The sequence below is a fragment of the Perissodus microlepis genome, chromosome 19 (assembly GCF_051167445.1).
Source record: "Perissodus microlepis isolate ML-2025 ecotype Zambia chromosome 19, ASM5116744v1, whole genome shotgun sequence".
NCBI lineage: Eukaryota > Metazoa > Chordata > Actinopteri > Cichliformes > Cichlidae > Perissodus > Perissodus microlepis.
The window spans coordinates 10,681,371-10,703,718 of NC_140479.1; the positions used below are offsets into that span (position 1 = coordinate 10,681,371).

Consider the following 22,348-nt stretch of genomic DNA (forward strand, 5'->3'; position numbering starts at 1 on the left):
CTTGTCGGGTCTTTGCTGTGGTGAAGTGACACCTCTGCTTTGCGTGATCCTGACACCCAGCAGTAGTTTGAGCTACATATAAAAAGAAGGTAAAGAGAGAGAAAACAAGATCAGAGATACAAGGTTTTCACAATTAACTGTGTTCCCCGACACATTCCACAGCTGAATGCAGAACAAAGCGCTCTCAGGGAGAAACACTGGAAAATAAGATTCAGTGGCTGCTGTGGAATCAAAGGGGAAATGCATAACAGATGAGAGGGACTTGCTCCCTCCCCTCTCTTTGTCGGTCACATCCCTGCAGAGCAGATCTTCCAACACACAACCTGTCTGAAAAAAAAAAAAGCTGTTAGAATCCTTCAGGTGCTGTCGGAAATTATATTATTACAGCCAGAGGGCACATGGACGTTTGAGAAAGTAAATGAAGTCAATGGTGTAGCCAATAAAAACAATAAGCAACTGCCAGGATGGCTGAGCAATAAGTAGTCCTGCAAAACAAACAAAAGAGGCATCAATTTACTGACATTAGTTAAACTTAACTGAAGCTGAAGGAGATTTTAGTAAGTAGAAGAGAAAGTAGTTCTTCAGGCAGATATGAACGAAAGCATCTAAACTTACAAAAAGGCACGCACACTGCTGCAGTACTTGGCTTCATTAACTATAATCCAAACACTGAGGTGATTTCATTTCTCCAGCAAGCATCAACAGCCCTACAGAGTGTCTGCAGAATACCAACATTTGATGGCTCCAGGCAAAAGCCGAAGTACACGCTTTTTAGAGACCAGGGGATTATGTAAAGTGGTTAATAAAGAAAATATTAAGTAGATTAAGCAATACCCATTGTCTGCAACTTGGATTCAAATTATTCTCAACTACTGATTAACAGGTTTAAATTTGAGCCTGAGGGATGCTGGATTATTGGGGCCAAGGTGGATGTTTATGCTACATACAATATACTTATAAGGAAAGTAATGATTGTTTAGAAACAATAATTAGCTAATATCTTCTTCTACCTTATCCTCTGAAAAACAAAAGCCATTCACAATATTTTTCAATGACGTATTTGTTTATTGAAGGAACTAAGAAAAGGAACTTGGGACACCGGCATCCTTGGACAGTATTTCAGAATCAGAATACTTTATTACAACATGTTACAGAATTTTACCCATGTGTCTGTCTTACACTGGTCAGATTATCCAATGAACATTCTGGGCACAGAAAGCAGCACGTGAAATCTATGTTTTGGTGTTTTTATTACCAAAAGTATTTGCATATTTATATTTTCGTGTCATCCCATATACTGATGGAGTAAAAGGACTGAGACGGGGAATAAACAGCAACAGTAGCTACACATAATCCTGATGAAAAACAAAAGTACAAGCTGTTTCATTTTCCACTTAATAACAGATACTTTATAGTTTTGGTTCTGCCTTTACAACGGTCTTAATTCTTCATAGCATGGATTCAACAAGGTTCTGGAAACATTCCTCTCAGACTTTGGTCCATGTTCCCACGATAGCATCACAAAGCTGCAGCTGATTTGTTACCACTTTGAGATGATTGGAGCTTTGTGACACGGCGTCACATCCTGCTGGAAGAATCCACTACTAGAAGATGGTAGACCGTGGTGGTAAAGGGACGCACACAGTCAACAACAATATGCAGGTAGACTGTGATGTTTAAAAGATCCCCAGTTGGTACTAAGTGTGCCAAAAAACATGATTACAGTAGCAGCAGCACTGTAAGCCATTGATACAAGGCATGATGGATTTATTCTTTCATGTTGTTTGTACCACATGTTGCCCCTGCCATTCAAATGTTCCAGCAAAAATCACCACTCCGGGCAGTGTGTACAGTTGGCATCAGCTTCCTGTTCTATGTTGGCAGGTGACACCTAGTGTGCTCTTCTGCAGCTCTAGTGCAGCCGCTTCAATGTTTTACGACGTGTTATGTGTTCAGAGATGCTCTTCTGCATAACTTTGTTGTAACTTGTGGTTATCTGAGTTGCTGTTGCCTTCTTATCAGCTCAAAGCAATCTGGCCATTTTCCTGTAACGCAGTTTCTGAAACACTCAGACCAGCCCATCTGGCACAAACAACCACGCCACGTTCAAACTCACTTAAATTACCTTTCTTCCTCATTCTGATGGTGGCTTTGAACTTCGGCAGGTCGTCTCGACCACGTGGACATGCCATTGGAATTGGCTGACTTTTAATTTGTAACCAGGGATCCCCCACATAACAACCTATCACGTGTTAATAAAAACTCTTCTGTGGGTGCTTTTTGCAAAAACAATATAAAATTAATCGACATACAATAACGCGGGCGCGGTAAGTCACTCAGAACGGGAGAGTGGGGGAAGTTCCGAGCAGGCCGTGAACTCCTCAGCAGTACTGGTCGGGATGGAGCTGCGGCGCTGCTGCTGTTGTTTTCTCTCCGCCGCACGTTCATATTAACTGTCAACCGACAGGAGCAGCTCGGGACCCTCTGCGCGGAGAAGCACCGTGAATGGACTACCACAGAGAGAGCTGGGGCTCGCCTTTATCCCTCCGCCGAAGAGAAGACAAGAAAACATCAAATAAAACAGCTGCAGCATCTGTCAACCTTTGCAGTCTAGGAAAACGCGCGGGTGCAGTATGAAAAACGGCGCGCGCTCACTGATTAGTATGTAGACAAGTCGCTAATTAACTGGTAATTACACAAGTAGTATTTAAACCCGCCTGTGCGCCTCGCGTGTCTGCCAGGAGTCTAAAATTAGACCGAGGCAGAGCCACCGGAGGACGCGGTAGTATTTATTTAGTAGTTGGTTGTTGTTGTTGTTTTTTTCGTTTTTCATTAACGCACCTTGGATTCCTGCCGTTACCACAAAGCAAGTGTGGAGCCGAGGACGAGGTCCAAACAATTCAAGTCAGGTAAGATCATATCTGCTCGCTCTAACGTGTGAACGTGCTCAGGATCCCGGTGCTGGAAAGTAAAAGTAGGCTATTAAAATAAAGTAGTAAACGGTCTCGGTTCGTTTTTGAATCACTGCGCGGTCCTTGTTTTCAGTCTGCTTGTTAAACAGTAGCTTATGATTTTGTTTTAATGTGCTACATGTTAAGTTGTGAATGGAAAATGTTTATTGAAACTGTTTTTGTGCGTCCTCCTGATTTTACCGACCTGAGTAAACTGTTGGATAAACCTGATTTAGATCTTGCTACCTGCGGGACTAATGAGAATCGGGGCGCTCAATAGCTCACTGGTGTGACATGACAGACACCCAGGTCCTACACATTACGCAGGCTGACATAACCAGCCACCCTCCTGGCACCCATCCAGCCTCACTTCATTATTTTTGTGGCGACTGCTCTTGGCTGCAAATCCTGAAGTGGCGGTTGCCTGTATTACTGCTGCCTTCTGAAAGGACAGGCTTTTAGGCGATTTAGCTCAATCCTGATCTTCTGTTGTCTCCTTGATGTCATTTCTGTGCTTTCTCGGGCTTAGAGTCACAAGCATCCACTGCTCCCAGGGTGGACTATTAACACCCTGTTAGCCCCAGATGGGATTAAAAAATTCCAGCCTGGCATGCGTAATGGAGTGAAGGCAATAAATAAACATCATCTCCCTCCGCCTTTCTGTATCTGCTGTTTTGGTGAAATAAAGGCTTCGAGTGCAGCCGGCTGGTAATAGGGTTGGATGCGTTTCACCTCCTCTCGCTGCCAACAACATCCGGAGTCACTTGCCAGGAATTCCACCTTTGCTATTTGTTTCCCTTGGAGGGGGGTGAAAAGTGCTATGTGGAATATAGTGAAGCACGCAACAGGGAGAAACATCCAGGTCAGACAGTACAGACGAGAGGGGTTGTAACAAGAGGAAGCGTCGGGGCTTCTGCAGCACGGTGGACGGCTTCTTGGCATCCAGCTCGGGCAAGTCCGATGCCAGATTCCTTCTCTTTGCCGCCTGCCAGAGCCCCTCCACCCCACCGTCTTTATCAAAAGCCTCACTGTGATTTCCCCCTTTCAGTTCTGTTGCTGAGCTATCAATCATATCTCGCTCTCAGCAGACTCTTCTGCTCATTAAGGATGTGAACCTGTAGGTAGCCTGCAGCCCCCCCAGCTATTCATCTCCCTCAGTGGGGCGCAGAGACTCACATCTGGAGCAGCATTGCAAAACATGGCTCTTAGCAGACATGTAGTGTACGCTTAAGGAGATTCAGCACACTGGTGCCAAGCATAAAATTAACAAGTGTGCGGCTCATACACAAACCTGCACGGGTATGTAATTAGGCAGAAAAGCAGAAAAAGGATAGATGTAGTGGATTATAGAGACTCCACTGCAAAGGAAAGTCTGGAAAAATAATGCTGAAGGGACGTCAGTGGTGATGATAGCTGGCTGGCTTCACATCATCCCCTTTGTCCCTCTCTTTCCCTGCTCTGTTTTGTGTAAAAGGTCTCAGCCAAGACAAGTTGAGCTGCTTTAGTGAGTGTTTTTGTGTGTGTGTCAGGACCGCAGGGTGTAGCCCCAGACTTTTTTTTTTCCTCCCCCCCTCAGGCACAGCTTTCCCATCATGAATGCTCCTTTGTGCTCCAGAATGACACACAAGGACGGAGAGCAACTTCAGAGGAAAGGATAACGCAAGTTTGTTTCTGCACAATTAAGTGTAAAAATAGAGGAAGGTGTGACACGGCTCTCACTTATAGCAAGGAGCTCACGGGCAGTATTTACAGCCCGAGATCCTCCGGCTCAAGAGGAATTTTCTTAAAGGTTTCTTTCAGTGCTTTAGTGTGGGTGTCTGGGGTGAATTTAGACCTGACAGAATTAATGCAACATGTACAAACACTGCTTCAAAATGCCTCACATTCCAGAAAGGAAAAGTAGTTAATCACTTATCATAACTGCTAACACATGTGCAGTCTTGGAGGATTTCACTCCCATTTTTTTATTAGCTTAAAAAAAAATCACCTTTGGTTTCATGCACAGGTTCAGAAGGAAGAAGCAACGTGGATTTGTTATACTGTCATCTGACAATGTGGTGGCTTTTTCTTCTTTTCTTTTTTGTACACAAACACACACGATGCCCTTGCTTGTCTTTAATGTGCGGCATGTCCACCTCTGGGAGCATCGGCAGTGACGTACTCACACACAACCCCGGCCCGTGAACCCTCACAGCCACAACAAGCCGTCCCCAGATAGTCCATAATGCAGCTTCCCTGTCACAACACATGTGTCACCGCTCAGCAAGAAGAGCGCCCGGTGAAAACCTCGAGGGCCCTGAACCCAGCTTAGTCACGCCACCGCGGCCAAGACGGCCCTTCTGATAGCTCCTGACAGGCTGCACACTGGCACAAGCACAATCAAAGATGCAACGCAAAAGGAGAAAAAAGCAAAGAAAGAAAATACTAACGTAAGAGCAGAGGAGGCAGTTACTTGGGGAGCTGCAGTTTTTGACCTTGAAACAAACACCAGACAGAAATCATTTTTGCTTTCTGTAGCTGCTCGATAGAAAACGTAAATCTGGACCAAATAAAAGCATAACTCCACTGCCTTAGAGTCTGCACAGCTCCAGCTCAGATGGTGGGAATTTTGCCTCGTGCTGTATTTCAATTTTAATTGGGACATTCAGAGTAGCTGGACTTATTTGTGATTTTTTTTGTATTGCCAGATGTGTACCACTGGTGAAATTCTGGTCATATATCAGTGTTTATTTGGGGAGGGGTTCAGCTTGGTTTTGGCATTTATTAGCCCACAGGAGTCCTCTTTGTAACCATAACTGACCATTTTAAAGTCGTCGTTGCATTACTAATGAACATAACACCAAAAAACAGGAAAAAGCATCCAGTATCTGCCCACGTCAGTCGACAAGGCCAGCGATACGAGCCCTGTTGACATGTGTCTCGGGGCTTTTTTTAAATCTCTGAAAAAAACCTGTTGATTGACTTTTTGTTCACACCTCTGCAGCGTTTCTCTCTGATTTAGTCAGCATGGCTACTGCTTCTGTTTGACTGCGGTCCACTTCACTAGCAGGGGGCTAATTGCTTTCCATTTGAGTGTCTCAGTTTTGATTCATGGCTCACAGCGCCTTGTTGTTGCTATTCTGAAGGAGATCTTGATGTCATGAAAGCTATTATCTACTCTCTATCTGTTCCCTCTCGCTGCTTCACCCTCTGATGCCAGCACTCGCGCACACTATCCGCCCCCACTTCAACAGGCGCGTTGATGGGTCGTAGCTTCTCCATATTGAAAAGAAGTGGGCTGTGTGTTAGCTTACAGTTCTCAGTTAAAGTATGCTGATCACCCTCAGTTCATCCTCTCTCATAGAGTTTATTAGTCATCCTGCCACTCTCTGCCAGCTGGTATTAACCTGCAGTACTTATTTTTTATGCAAAGTGTGTCAGCATCTAAATCTCTGTTTATATTTCACGTATTTTTATTAAATAACATTCATTTTTTTAATGCATCGGGTATACTAATGATAGTGTTAAAAAGAAACAAAATGCTAATAATAATAATAAAAAAAACACATTGTGGGTATTTTATTATACTAAAGCAGGGATTGTATTCTGTTTCAATTGATTGATTAATGAGTTTTACTTTAAACTTTTCAGAATTTCCAAATAACCACAATTAGTCCAATATTTCCGACTGATTTTATGAACGGCCTCACAGATGGGATTATACTGGTTTTATTCATCCATTTTCTTCCTCTTATCCAGTTCAGGGTTGCTGAATTGGATAAGTGGGGGATGATAAACAGGATACACCCTGGATAGGTCACCAGTCTGGGATGAAGCTGGAACCATGTTGGCTTTAAACTGGATAAAACAGCCACACCAAAGGAGCTAATTAAAACAATCAGACGGTCACCACATTATAGCTGCTAGCTCAGACTTCCACACTGTTATTTGTTCCTCAATGGTTAACAGTGACCATACAATGTGAGGTGTTCACAGCACTATGTTCCCTTGTCCTGCATAATGAGAAATTCATTGTATACAGTTTTCCAGCCGCTTCTTCGTGCCAACGGGAGCCAGCTGAGGTGATGTGGGCATTGGGTCAGGGTGCCTCATGGGTGACTCCCTTTGAAGGTTTTCCATGAACAGCCGACTGGAGACTTTATTATTTATCTGGCCTCGGAACGCTTCAGAATCACCTGGGAGGAAGTGGAAAGTTTTGCTGGGGAGAAGGATGCCTCCAATCTCCTGCTAGCCTGCGTCCAAAATGACCTGGCGTTGGATAAGTGGAAAATGATCGCTGACTCAAATACAACTCCAAGTTCTTATAGTGGTCAATTATTTAGTGAGTTGAATTTTGAGGCAGGCACGCTACTAAATTAACATTTTTAACATTACAACGGCAAAACAAGTCAACCCCAAAGCGATAGAAAGCCAGGATTTGTTGCATTCTTTTGTGTGTTTCGTGTATTAATCTGAGGAGCTCGTTGCTTCACATATATTTGAGTTTATTCTCTAATTTCTTGTCTCGCTGTATCACTTTATGTACAGTTTGTTTCCGTTGCTCTTTGTCACATTTTCTGATTCACCAACTCTCAGCTTCGCACTTTGAAGGTGCTATTTTAATTCTGTGTTACGCAAACAGGTGGGTGGAAATGCAGTTAATGAAGCGCAGAATCAGTGTAAGCAGCTGCATCCTTTTGGAATGACATTTATTGACTGTGTAAGCTCTCGTTAGTACACATTTCTGTATCCATATTATAGATGATGCTGTTTAAAGTTTTGAGTTGCCGAAAGGGTTTCTGTCTGCTTTTGTGCCACATGTAATTGTACTTTATTTGCATTTGCAGTCAGATGCACATTTCTAGAAGCTTTCAGTGTTTGAAAGCCTCTCTAGTGAAAGCGAGACTGAGGATAGAAAAGACCACGTGTTGTATTGATGCATCTGGCCAGGTATCTCTAGACACAACAGGTACTCCACATGTGACAGGTTTCAGTGCCGCTGTCCCCGTCACATCACATCAGCATTCAGTGTCTGTGTGTGAGCAGAGGCAGCAGGCATCACACTATAAAGAAAAGCAAGGGAGCAGCGAAGGCAGTGCCGACACTCAACTTTTTCCTCTTCCTGCGAGATCCAAAGTGTCTGCCGTGAGATCACAGAGCTCTGAGGAAGCCTGCTGTTGAAACTCCCGTCAACGCAACCACAGGCAGCTCTTTCAGGGCTACACCCACTTATCTTCCCACTGTGGAGATGTGTCGCTTAGATTTGGTCCACCACACAAACTGCCAGCACACGCACGCACCTGCCTGTATCTGTGCAGGAGCAAGTACTGACACACACAAAGGCTGACAGTGACAGGAGCTGACGCTGTTGACAGTGAATTTTTAAAAGCCTTTTTTTTTCTTCATGCATATGCATAAGGTCAATATCAGTGTGCTTCTCAGGGCTTTATACCTTCCAGACGGTGTCCCACAGCAAGCCCGGGTGTGCTATTATTACTGCAGAGGTACAAAAAGCAATTAATACAATTTAAATGTACGATATTAGTCCCAACCAACATGGTGCCATACCAGCTGTAAAGGCACCTGAAAATGAAACATGAGAGAGAGTTTATAAGACCGTCAGCTCTTCTGAAGTAGACAAAGTGTTTTTAAAAGCAAATAGAAATGTCGGTGTCATGCTCAAAAGGGCCCTCATCTGACATTAAAGTCGAGAACTGACGTCAGGTGACATAAACGTTTTTTTAGGCAGATGTGTGTTGAAATTTTGATTTGCCCTTTGTTGTGCTTTGGGGCCAGAGAGTTTGATACCCACTGCTTTATAATGCATTATATTCACTTCACCTTACTGTCATTCAGTGCCATCAAAGGAGCCCTTCAGTGACCGAGCACCTCGGGAAATACAGAACTCATTCATTTTTGGACTTTATTATAGAAACTTTGACATATCCCAATTTGTATTTTAAACTTGAATAATAACAATTTAGTGTTACAGATTTTTCATCTTTTGGACAACAATTAAAATTAAAAAGGAATTAATTTACTCATTAAAAGAGAAGAAACTGCAGTTACATTGATGTTTCCACATTTTACATTATTGCTCGTATATCTCTGTGTCAAAGGTCATTTTTTTACCCAGAAGCACATAATCATGACCCCAGTGTTCACACTTATAATATTACCTACTTATCTAGAGCTATATAACATCTGCAGCAGGTTATTTTTTTTATTTTTTATTAAGATTTGAGGACTGCAAACATAGTTGCTCCTTGTCAGAATTTGTTGAATTTCTGCTCTTGTTGCTCTGGCTGTGCATTTGTTGCAATGGAATATGGCAGAACAAAATCTTGCCGACGCACTCGTGTCCTCTGCACAATTCCCTGTTGCACAATTTATCTGCTTGATTCTGCGTGGTTGTTACGTCGTGACACATCGCATGTTTGTGTGCGATGCTCTCAGGCAGTCCGGGATCTATTTTGATGCGAAAACCACAGACATCTTTTCCCTGCTATCTGCTCCCCTAAGGCTTGAAGTAAAAACCTGGCCAAAGAAACAGGGAGTAAACACACACACACACACACTCTGTTAAACACATGCTGGATTGATTAGCATTTTTGAGGCTGCAGAGAAAAATACTTTGAGAGAGAGCACAGAGTTTATTAGAGACATGCTTCAAAGCTTCTCAGAATCAGTGGACAAATAAAATCCCCCATGTTTGGCTGGTGCTCATTTTTGTTCTCTTAAATATTCCTAAAAAACAGCAGCTGACAAGATGCAGACAACACGCTCTCATATATTAAAACACTGTGAGCTGAAGGTCCTGGTTTATCCACCTTAATGTCATAAATGCCTGTGACTACAGAGTACCACGTTCAGCATAAAAACCTGCTGTGTGTGTCTGTGCGTGTGTGTGTGTGGATGCTGTGCCGCAGTTGCAAACAAAATGTGAAAACAAAAGCTGCTGGCAGTGGTACAGTGTTCACTTCTAAGGCATGTAGCTGCAGAAAAATGAAGAAGAAGATGAACACCGAAGTCCAGTAAAATCCAGCTGTTAACACCGTCATAGTTGGGGGTGTATGTGTGACACCACTCACAAGATTGTAGCTGTGGTTTCCAGTCAGGGGGGTCACAGTACAATAGGAGATGTCACTCCAACATTCACATCAAGAAAAACCAACTTCAGCTGCAGTTTTCTGCCTTTTTTTGTCACATACTCACCGGACACTTTTTTAGGTATACTTGCTCAGTTGCTTATTAACACAAATATCTAATCACATGACAGCGACTCAGTGTACTTAGGCATGAAGACGACCTGCTGAAAATCACACCGAGCATTAGAATGAGATAGAAAGGTGATTAGACTTTAAACATGGCATAGCTCTTGGTGGCAGATGGGCTGCTGTTCCCATCTCTAGGGTTTACAGGGAACGTTCGACGTTCAGGGATAAAACATCTCATAGATGTCAGAGGTTAAAGAAAATGGCCAGATCACTTTCAGCTAATAGGAAGGCAACAGCAACTCAGATAACGCAACACAGAAGAGCATCTCTGAGTGCAGAGCACATCAGCAGAAGAGCACACCAGAAGCCAATCCTGTCAGCCAAGAACAGGAAGCTCAGCTTCCAATTCTCACAGGTTCATTAAACTGGAGTCATGGATTTTTCAAATATTTGAAAAACACGTTGCTGTGAGTCATATGTTCCTGGCACACTTTGTGCTCCTTGGTACTAAAGGAGCCACTGAACGTTTTTTTAAACATGACACCAGATCTCATCATAGGTGTTCAGCCGAAAAATCTGCACCCTGCTCAATCTTTTCCATTAAGAAAAAGAATATCCAGTACCAAGAGTCCAACCTCGTGCTAGCAAGGTGTACCTAATAACGTGTATCAATAAATGGACACCTAAAATAACCAACATGATCCATTTACATAGATAATGAGATGCAGATTATTAATGTATTACAGCAGCAGTTTGTAGTAACAGCAGGAACAATATGTATAGTGTACATATGAACACAAGAAGCGAGACATATCAGTAATTAGCTAAATACAGTTTTTATGTAATATTAAATGTATTATATAGAAGCTTTATTTCTAGAACTGTGCAAGTTCTCCAATAAACCTGTCACAGTTCTGTTGTTTCAGGCTGTCGTGTCTCTTTGTCTGATCTCAGACCGACTCTGTGATGTTCCCATTGATGGGCTGCACTATGAAATGAATTTGACCTACTTAGCTTTACCTTGGGGGTTATCAAGGAATGTCAGGATTAATGAACTCTACGACACTAAAACCATAATTAAGATACACACTAACTAATGTGGAGCTTGTGCCCTTTCATGTAAAAGCAGTGGGGTTTGCTTCGCCCCACTGCCGGTCACAGACGCATTTCTGCGTATTTCTCATGAGAAGGATCAAATGTAATCCATATCCAAAACAAATGTGAGAAATTTTTAAAATCTAATACAGGATGAAGGCAGAAGGAAAGCTGAGGAAAAAACACCAGATAAGTTCTGTTAATGTGTGTCATGGATTCATCTGTAATCCTCTCTATTGTTGGATTTTGTCACCTTATTTAGGCCCAAAGAACAATAAAAAAAAATGTAATTAAAACTTGTCAGGTAAAGTCAAAGAGTTTAGACTCTTTGTTATACATATTCTGAGCTGCAGGGCATCTTCTAGAAATGAATTGTGATGTTGTTTCCCAAAAGAGCACATTGGTCAGTGAGCAGATCCGATCCCAGCTGGAACTTATATCTCATAGGATGGTTTACTTGGGAAGTTTAACCTGACATTATAAAGTTGTGTAGTTTCGCTCTTAAGCTCTTCTCCTTGTGGCTGAAGATCACGATGTTAGCTGTACGTTTGCAGCCGTGGTGCAGAATAAATTTGACACCCTAATGGTGTTGCATGATAAATGACTATCTAAGCATGCGACATGTCCAACACCTTTGCAGAGTACTGTGATAACTGAATACCTCCATAGAAATGTGTGTGTCTGAGCACCGTGGTCAGCATTTGTGGTCCTTCCTTGGCTTCCCTTTCAAAATGTTTCAGGACACATCAAGCTGTGTGTGTCTGAGTGTGTGTTCGCCTGCCTGTCTCAACGCTGGAGGGAGGGAGTCAATCACAGCAGCAGAAATCATCCCTGCAGGCGATCTGTCTCCACTCATGACAAGGCTCCTAAGGCACTTATCTTTCGTTCCCTGACTCATACCATCTATCCCGCCCTCCCTCTGTCTCTTCCCCCCCTCAGTCTTCCTTCCTATTCTCTATCACTCTCTGTATCCCTCCCACGGTTTGTCTCGTGCCCTGGCACCGCAATTAACTTCTCATCATCAAAGAGTGTAATGAAAAAGAAGGCGAGATGGAGAGTCAGACAGAGTTAGGGAAGCTGCGAGAGAAGAAAGATAAGAGGGATGGAGCCAGAGGAGCTGTGACTGAACAGAGGTGAATCACTCACACAATGCTAGCACACACTTGTGCGCACTCAGTTTTTTCTTCTTCTGTTTTTTTGCCCCTGAAATGCACACATTCAGAAAAAGAACGGGAGGAAGAGCAGGATGATCTCCCACCCTAGGAGATTATTCTCTCCTCGTTCCCTGCTTTTATTCCTCAACCCTCCGTTTCTTCCTCCTTCTTCTTTTACAGAGACACACACTTGTTCTCACTGCCTCCTCCTCCTCCCCCTCCTTTTCTTTGAAGAACAAGAAGTATTGCTGCACATGTAGGGAAGCTGCTCTGTCGGCATTCTCATTGTTTTTCTTCACCCCCTTGGTTCAGAGAGCTGTCAACTGTGACCGCTGTTGAAAGGATGTCAGCAAGAGACTGAGAGAGGGATTCAGGCGGAGAGGGTGGGGGGATGAAAGAGACGAGCGAAGGAGGGAGAGGGGATGTCGAGATGGAGGTCCCTACGGAGGGCAGAGGGAGTAATGGCATGCTTGTTTCTTTGTGCCCGAGTAAACGTTGCAACAGCAGCGGTAAGGGGAGGTGATGGAGAGAAAAATAGCTGAGGGCAAAAAAGCAGCTTGGGGTGGAGAGATGAGAGGGGCCAAAGCTGCTAATGAAGCATGGCACTAGCGCTCAATAACAGTGACATAATTGGCCTTAGTTGGTGGTCCTCAGGTGTGGAAACCCTCAGCAGTGAAATGTAGTTCACAGAAGTATGATTTGACTAATTTGACAGCATGTTAGAAAATGTGCATAATTCATAATGTAACATGGTGGATTATGACCAAAACCAGAATAGCTGAGTTGCAGGCTCCAGCGGGGAGTCAGAAGAAAACCCTCAAGCTCTTTCTGGCCTGTTCTCCGTCTGATTCCTCCACATGTGCCGACATTAAAATCTGCTTGCTCAATTTCCCCAACCACAGTACCACAGTCTGTGTGCCTGTTACCTCAAATTTAAGGCAAGTGTTTAAAATCATCACTTTCTCCTCCATATATAGTCAAAATTCACCAGCCGCTCCTCTAAGCCTATTTGTGTATGATGAAGATGGACAAAGCTACTGTGGTGTCACCCAAAATCCTGTTTTTAAAACCTCAAGCATCTTAGCTTTGGTCTGACTGGTGAAACCGAGGGAGACTGCATCCATACTTGAACTAACAGAACTATAATTTACAAAATGAATATTAAGTAAGTTGCATTAAGTTGGCTTCAAACAAGAAGTTGAAATGATTAACGAAGTAGGACAGCACTCTCCAAGTTTGTCTCCTTTCTGAGCTTACATGCTATGTTAACCTCTTGCAGTAAATTTCTTTGTTCATTTAGAGGCTGCAGGGGTCCTTCATCTCATTTCTTCAGCTTCCCAGACCTTTTTTTTCTTTTCAAATCAAATTTGTTCCCAAATGTTCAGCGATTGCTGGACTGATGTTGGTTGTTGGACGTATCGCCCAACCTTATTGTCCTGACCTTATCTGTCTAGGATATATCCTGCCTCTTTCCCAGTGTCCCAGTGTCAGCTCCCTCCAACCTTAAGTGGATAAACAATTTAAAAAATGGGTGGATGTGTTTTCCTTACATACCTTTACACATGTCACTTTTTCATTGTCATTTGTTCCACACAAAATATTTTGTCTACTATAATCGTCTTTATTTTTACATGTTTCTCCCATTTGTACACTTTAATGTACTTTATATACACTTTACCAATATCCAGTGTTCTCTTCTGCTTTTGCATAACATGACTATTGAAATCTTGAAAAACTGTGACCGTTCATACCAGGCGGATCCAGCAGACAGGAGCACAGCCCGGCATAGAAGCTAAAGCCATGTGAACTGGTCAGCAGCAAAGGGGATTTTAGATGCCTAAAAGAAATCAATATTGGTCTAAGTGTGTGCTCTATTTAGTACATTTTAAAACTAAGCTGACAAAAACAACACTTTAACCTCAAAAGAGACTGGTTGTGTCACTGTGTGACTTTTATTTATTAGTTTGAAAGCAAAGCTGCAAAAAGTGACGCAGCTTTGTTGAAGAAGTGATTTATGTAAAGCCAAAGTACGAAAACATAAATGATATTGTCTAATTCTGCAGGTCTGAAAATATGTGATATGATGAGGAGAAACTATTGATCTTTGGTGTTACTCCTGTCTTCTCAATGTTGGTCGATTCCAAAGAGTGTGTACTCTAACCAACTTTTAGATGTTTTCGCGTTTACCCATCGCGAGGCAGTGGACGTTTAAATGACTCCTCTCTAGGTCACAGCTTTGCAAAGAGGCTGAGTTTCATGCAGTGACAGTAATTCAGTGGATTGCCAAACACAGTTTTTTGGTTTGTTTTGTTCTCTCTTAATGTTTGCATTTAAATTTTTCCATTGCAAGCTTAACCACTTGTTGTTCTTTTGTCTGTATCAGCTTAATTTCCTAAATATTCACTTCACTTTCATTGACCCCGCTGGCTATTTCTTCCGATGCTGCAGCTCGTGCAATCGCGGCGACGTGTAAATCCTGCCGTCATGAGGTCGTAGCTCACAGGGGGTCTTGTTCATGAGTGAGGATAAAATGGAGCATAAAATTAACTACATTGCCAGATTGCTGCAACAACTGCAGTGGTGTAGAAAAAAAATAGCACAAGACTGGCGATGTTGAGTTTTAAAGCATGTCTGCTGTATGCACGGCCGTTGTGTGTAATCCATTACTCCCCGGGGACGAGTAGATTGGATTGGTGAGAGCAGCTCTGTCTGAGCTGATGTTTCGTTGGCTTTAGGTGTGCCTGATTAGTCAGTTAAAGGCAAACGCTAGAAAAGCTGCACAGAGAAATAAAACTGTTCAGCCAAGCAAAACTGGGAGCTTATTGAAGCGGACATTTTAATCAGCTACCCAACAGGGGTGAGGCTGAGATGGTGTTGCCTCAGTTTGGTCTGTCAGGATGGATTGTGGGCGATGATATCTGTTTGAGCGGGCAGGTGGAGGAGGGGCAGGAGAAGCTTTGAGGAGGAAAGGTGGTGACAAGGAGGTCCGGCAGCTGATAACTCAAACAGCTGGCTCTGTATTCTGCATGAAGGGGGGAAAATATCAACAGTGAACCAAATGACAGCCATTCACTGTGATCAAAAGAGCGATTCGGCATCTCTCTGCAGATTCACAGGATCACAGACAGATTTTGGCTGTCGGGCCACTCGGCATCTTCACAGTAGGCTCTGTTTTCAGATTGAAAAAGCTCAGTTGGCTACTGCTGCTCGCTGCCAAGTAATATCTTGGTGTCTTAGCGGCGTCACTTCAGTTTCAAACGTAAGGTGGTACAGAGTGAAATATTTTGTTCTGTTCACACTTAATTCAGCATTAATAAGAATCAAATAAGCGCAGTGCCTGTTGGAAACATGTTGTCAAATCGTATGCCCTGTGCTCCGGTCCTGCTGGCACCGCGCACGTCATCTCCTTCGCTTCCTAGATTATCATGTTGTTGACACAATCTTCCCAGTGTGATTTGATGTGTGGGATCCATTTCACCGAACAAATTGGTGTCAAACATCTCGCCAAGTCTCCTACCAACTAATCAATAGGGAATTCATGGTGTGAGTGGGTGTCATTTCTCCATCTGTCCCTCGCTTTACAGAACTGCGCATATAACGGAGCTGCCAACCATCTGCCAATTTTTAGCGCTCGCCATTATTGCCGTTCAGATGTGTCATGCAGCTCGAACAGAAGCTGGTTACTCCTCCACGCAAAATCAATGTATTTGGCAGCATCAGATAAACAGCTTGTTAACATTTACTGCGTCATTAGGGGAACATATGCAGAGCGCTTGTGAGATTTATGGAAACCGGTTCATTATTAACCGCTAATAGTGGATAAACCAAACTCAGTTTATCATTCTGTTTCCAAATACTGCGTAAGTTGATGTGATATCTTTATAAGTGGCTGAGCTCGGTCGTTCTTTTATTCTGTTTATTCCAGACCTGATTAGGAGAGAGAGATGACCCTTGTTTTGTCCATGAATCCTTTCCTGGACCCAGAGGGAGACCCTCCGCTCTCCACTTACCAGCCCATATGGGAGTCGGAGCGCTGCACTAAGACCTGCCTGTCAAACCCCACACCGCCATGCAGCTCCGAAGAACAATTCACTCCAGGTACACACAGACTGATGTTTGCACAGTTAAGTTGTTTATTCAAACTTGCACAATTGAAGTTGTTGAGTAAAACAAGCAGAGTTAAAACAGTTGTGTGGCCATACTCGACCTTGTAATCTGAGCCATCTGCCCAAGCCTCATCAAGGCGACTTGTTCTCCAGGAACCAGAATGTAAGCATGCAGCGCTTCTTATGGGAGGTTGTAGCAGATGCTGTTGTGTTGAGTGGTCAGCTAATTAACATGGTAGCAGGCTGGCATGTGCTTCTTAGTTCCATTTTAATTTAGAGCCCACTCATAAGACAAAGACCCTGCAAAAGCTTCAAAAGATATGTTGGTATTTTAGTCTTGCATTAGACAGATGTTTCAGCTAAAGTATTAACTCTGACTCCGACCTTTCTCTGACCCTGGTCTCTGAGGTTTTGTCCCCTGACTTCACCCCAAGACTTGCAGGAAAACTTTAGTCGGGGTCGCCTCACAAAGTTTCTGTGTCTCTCTTCTTCTTCTTGGCACTTCTGAAATCTTAACATGTATTTCAGTGTCTTAAACATCCCCATAGTGTGCACATAAATTTCAGTTTAAAAATATTTAATTTATATTTACTATTTTTGGCTTCTGCATAAGCGCCTGCAGGGACAGTTTACCCCAAAATCAAATTGATCTGTTTTTGCCTCTGGCCTGTGGTGCTGTTTATAAATCTAGATTATTCAGGTGTGAGTCACGTAGTGTTGGAGATACAGAGATGTCTCTTTTCGCTCGCATACGAGGCAGATGACACTCAAGCTTGCAGTGCTTAAAGCGACCCAAAATACAGCAGCAGTGTCTCTTTGCAGAAATCACGAGACCTGATTACTCAAATAAATATATAACAAATCAGTTCCACAAACCTTGTTGTGAGTAGTTTTATGTATTTTAAAGCCAACTGAAAGGTTTGTGGATTTGTTTAGTAACCGTGTTGTAGGTTCTAAAAAGAGGCACCGCTGCTGACTCTTTCAAATGTACTTTTGGCATGATACCACGTGCCAGCTGCGTCCAATATATTCAACAGAAGGTGGATATCTCTACTGTGGATTTCTACAAAACTGGGCACCTCACATGAAATAATCCAGCTGGATAAACAGCACGACAGGCTGGACTGGGAACTGTTCCTTTAAGGAGCTGGAGTCTAAATATTCTATGTTCAGTCGGTGATTAATGTTAGCTAATGTCACGCAGTAATGGTGGAAACTTATAGTTCATCAGTGCAAATGATTAATGGTGATATTCTCTCTCCCTCTCTGCGCAGAGTCATCCTGCAGACGAGTTCCTGATCATATTTCAATGTCGAGGATCGCATACTTCAAGAGGAAGTTTGTTGATGATGATGATGAGGCACCCTTTAGCTTCAGGACATACTGCCAGACTGTAAGTATTGATACAAACACACTGAGACAGAATAAGTGGAAAGACTGTTGAAAAGTGAAGCGTTTAGTTTATTCCGAAACACAAACTGTATAGTATCTATGCTGTTTAATGCAAATATTTTTAAGTCCAGCTATTTCCGTCTCTGTATTTTGTTACTAATTGAGGCAGGTCACTGACAGGCAGATCTAATGGAAAACTGTCCTTCAGGTTGCACCGGTTCTGGAGGAGCGTGCCCACGTGCTGCGCCTCTCCCTGGAGAAGATGCGATTCATCGACGACCCCGAGGCATTCCTCCGCCGCTCCGTTCTTGTTAACAACCTCCTTCGGCGTCTGCGAGCAGAGATCCTGCTCCAGAGCACTGACTGGTGCTTTCCGCCCAACCCAGCGTTTGCCTCTGGCCCTTGCATCCTGCCTCCCAGCACTAACCCCGCTCACCAGGCACTCCACAGAGCAGTGCCCGCCCGCATCTGCTTAGCGCCCCAAGCCGGGCCGCCCTTACGCAAACGTTTCCGAATGGTCCGTGGAGGACAGGGGGATCTCCGCCCTGACTGTGCCCAGACATGCTGTTGCATCTACGCTGCCGCGGCCGCCGCAGGACACTACCTCCACCTCCCATTCTCCATGTACGACGCAGCGCTCTCCTGCTCATCTGCACCGCACTCCTCCTCGTTTTTTCAGCTGGCCAGCCATAGTAAGTTAGGGCTGGCAGTGGCCGTGGATGATCGTAATGATGAGGATGACGATGTTGAGGAAGAGGAGGAAAATGAGGAGGAGGAAGAAGAGCGGGAGGAAGACGAGGAAGACGAGGAAGACGATGATGAAAGAAGACAAGCGGGGCCTTCGGTCGATGATGTTAGCAACAAATCAAGCCAGAAAAGTAGGACTAGGACCCTGCTGGGTGATGCACACGGGAGGACAGAGGACAGCTGCATGACAGATAGGGTGGAAGAAGAGGAGGGAGAGCAGGAGGAAGAAGAGGAGGAAGAGGAGGAGGAGGAAGAAGGCGTGAGACAGTGCCAGTGGGACTGTACTGCAACAGAAAGAGGGCCACACAAGCTTAGCTTTTGGCATCGGAGGGCTCACAGACAATAATTCAATAGCATTCTAAGCCTGCTAAAAATGTAATGATGACGACAACTGTCTCATAACAGATTAAGGTGGAAGCTACCTACACTATAGAAATGCCAAGTCAGCTTTATTTTAATGGGTTATTATACTTCAGGGTACACAGACACAGCTGTCATTAGCATTAGTGAGATGAAGAAAAACAGCCTCTTCTTGGCCTCTGTTGGCACTGCACACATTTCTCAAACAATTATAAAGACCAAGGTCACATATGGCGGGGTCTTAGGTCCCCAAAGTGAAGTGAAGCTTGCTATTGCACTGTCTGCAAGACCATTTTCATGCCCCACAGCACAAAGGAAAAGGTCTCAAATGGGGCTTTTTTATTGGTGCGACGGTCTCGTTTCAGGACCCTAAACAAGCCTATGAAATAATGGGTTGTGGATCTGGGAGTGTGTGTTTGCAACATAATATGTAGCATTTAAAAAACAAACTTGATTCTGAGCTGTTGTTTTTATTAATAAATCGGGGTGGTGGGGGGGGGGGTCACACATGATTATGCGTGACTGCTGATTTTGACGCTGACTCAGGCTATGGCGCGCGACTGTGCTGCGGCGGCAGCACGATATCGTTTATTCTTCAGATTACTTTAAAACAACACAATCATGAACATTGTTAAATCACATTTTCAAAGTGCCTTAGTGTTTTTATAGATTCATGTATATGGCGTGTTTATGTATTTGTTCTTGTTTTTACGTAGCTATCTTGCATTCCAAGCGACTGCGTTTGACTAAAACAGGACACGGGCATGTAGTTAAATGCAGGGATGTTAAAAAAATGTTCAACTAAATTTAGACACCTGAAAAGTGTTTTTGTTTTTTTTGTACTTTGGAATGCATGTTTTCTAGCACCTCCTCTTCTGACAAAGCACAAACGTTCTGCAAACTTTGAAGGAGCGATGTTTAAGCCTTTAAATGCTAAATGTTTAAAACCTCATTTATACTCGTCATATCCGACCGGAGAAGGTTTGTTGTTGGTTTACCAAAAATCACATGAATCTAAAAAACATAAAACTGGATCACACACTCTGAATTTAAAGATTTTGTTGACAGCATGATAATTAGATCCTGTAAATATATATAGAGCAATGTTGGTTTTGTTTGTTTTGTTTTTTTTAAAGATTTTTGGTTGGTGGATTTGTTTCCTTTGCACAGATCCAGTCCTCCCATTTATGGTGTTTATGGTCAGCTGTATGACACGCTAACTATTAACACCTTCTGATTTAATCTCTTGAAAATAAAACAATAAGTATTTTCCAAAATGATGAACTGTGATTATGACTGAACTCTGAAAGTATGCCCATCCTCTCGAGAGTCACGTCTGTGTATGTGCTCTCAAGTTTTCTTGCGTCTTTGTGCATCGGAAATCAAGCACAATGTACTCAAAGCACATTGATTGGGGAGAAATATGTCAGGCCAATGTGAAATACATACACTTGATTCAAAACTATGGACAGGCACTGCACCAAACCAGCTCTCACACTTAGGAGACTAGTCGTGGGGGTCTTGTTTGTTGCTGTGTCTCGTTTGGGAATTCTGAGAATCAGAAACTGAAGCCAAATCTGTTAAAAAAATGGACATAAAATATCCAGTTGTTGTAATTTCCTTTTTCCCATGATAATGACCATTAAGGCCCAAAGGATTTGGATAGATACATTTACATTGTTAGGTAGAGTCACCCACATTCAACCGGAAAAAAAGGAATTTAAAACACCGAAACCCATTCACTATCAGCGGTAATCTTAAAAATGGAAGACGGAGCAATGTTTTTGTGTGAATCGAGAACATGTAACTGCATTGTCTTATTAAAAATAACAAAAGAGCAAGCCTGCTCTGGTAATTTTGTGTGATGTTCTGTGACAAGTGTAAAGCTCAGTAAAAGAAATGTTGAAAAAACATCGCCGCCTCTTTTATTCTTTTTACATCACGCTGATCCTCGCAGCTTTTTTAAATATGACAATGCAGCGGGGGATGTGTGTGTGAGTTCCCGCTTATTGAATTGCTTCCCGTTCTGTCTGCTGTTCAGTGGAGTGCGGTGCCGCAGCACACCGCTCTTGCCAAATGTCTCTCAGGTGTCACTTTGCTGTTCAATTCATGTTAATTTTTTTGACATTACGCTCGGAGCAGTCACCTCCACACTTCTCCCTGCACTCCCTGGCACACCTATTGTCCCTGCAATGCAACATTCACATAAAGCTTCTGCTTCCTTTAAACCCCACAGATAAGACAGGGACATTTTCAAAATATACACAACCACATTTGTGATTTTAAAAAAGCCTCCAGTACTTGCATATTTCTCTTTTCCATTTCTCTTGTTAAGCTGTAAGTGAAACATTCGTTAAATAGAGTAATGGCGCTTCATGTGTGTAGCCTCTAATTACTGGATTATTGCTAATGCTGTGCAGATTTTTCTATGACATTGCTACTGGTTGCTTGAAAGCAGCAAAGCCATTGTGGCTTAGAGTTTCCATGTGAGTGTGTGTCAGTAGGATGTAACAGTGTGAAGCTGGGAGGTTAAATCGCAGGTCTGAACATCTTGACAGCTCTGTTGCGAGGTGAGGATGGGAGATCATCTTTTCATGACACTTCTGCTGCAGGGGTGTTTGGATCCTGCTGCTCAGCCTGGCCCCATCCCTCTCTCTGCTTCCACTTCAGATCACTCACTGTTACCGTCTCATTTTACACTTTCTGTCATTGGACAGATAAATATTATTGCAAAAGAAACATACACAACTGAAATCATCCCTAAAATAATGTTTTTATGTTGTATAAAGGAAAGCACACCTTCTTTAACTTGTAAGGTTTTACATATCAGAAGACAATGAAACCTGGTCATTATCAGGTCTTAAAATTAGGTAAATGCAACTTCAGTTGAACAAACTATATTACACCATGTGCTTATTTCATTTATTTACCTAAATCTATGCCAAACAGAAACAGTGTGTGAAAATATTGGAGCACTCTCACTGCTTCCAGAGCAATTAAGAGGACAAGTAACTGCAAATCAAATGCATTTGATTCATTGACCATTAATGCGAGCAACTCTGAAAACAGAGGTTTTGGCAGTTTGCCAGCCTGAAGCATTCAGGTGTGTTAACCTGGGAAAGGTTATAAGAGAATGTAAAGTCCATCATTTTGCAGGAGAAAGATTATTCACAAGTGGGAAACATTCTTGACAACTGCTAATCTTCCCAGGAGTGGACAAAAACACTGCCCAAGGTCAGCCTGCAAAACTGCAAAAAACCCAAGAGCTCCATCTCAGACTCTACAGACATGTTAAATGCTAAAGTTCATGAGAGTACACTTAAAAAAAAGCTTGAACAAGTATGGTT

At 43.0% G+C, this 22,348-nt stretch overlaps 1 protein-coding gene across 1 annotated transcript; it reads left to right on the top strand.

Annotated features, from left to right (window-relative positions):
* Positions 1–1,213: 1,213 nt before the first annotated feature.
* sertad4 (SERTA domain containing 4) lies at positions 1,214–20,914 on the top strand. Its single transcript, XM_084915622.1, has 4 exons — positions 1,214–2,909; positions 16,322–16,494; positions 17,777–17,895; positions 18,103–20,914. Exons 2-4 carry the CDS (start codon positions 16,341–16,343, stop codon positions 18,985–18,987), a joined length of 1,158 nt encoding a protein of 385 aa, XP_084771748.1. The 5' UTR covers positions 1,214–2,909; positions 16,322–16,340; the 3' UTR covers positions 18,988–20,914.
* The last annotated feature ends 1,434 nt before the right edge of the window (positions 20,915–22,348 follow it).

What these genes read in the sequence shown, in the direction of transcription:
- sertad4 (XM_084915622.1), top strand. Translation starts at nt 16,341, where the DNA reads ATGACCCTTGTTTTGTCCATGAATCCTTTCCTGGACCCAGAGGGAGAC. An exon ending in CGAAGAACAATTCACTCCAG is followed by an intron (nt 16,495 to 17,776) that starts GTACACACAGAC and finishes CTCTCTGCGCAG; the next exon opens with AGTCATCCTGCAGACGAGTT. An exon ending in TCAGGACATACTGCCAGACT is followed by an intron (nt 17,896 to 18,102) that starts GTAAGTATTGAT and finishes ACTGTCCTTCAG; the next exon opens with GTTGCACCGGTTCTGGAGGA.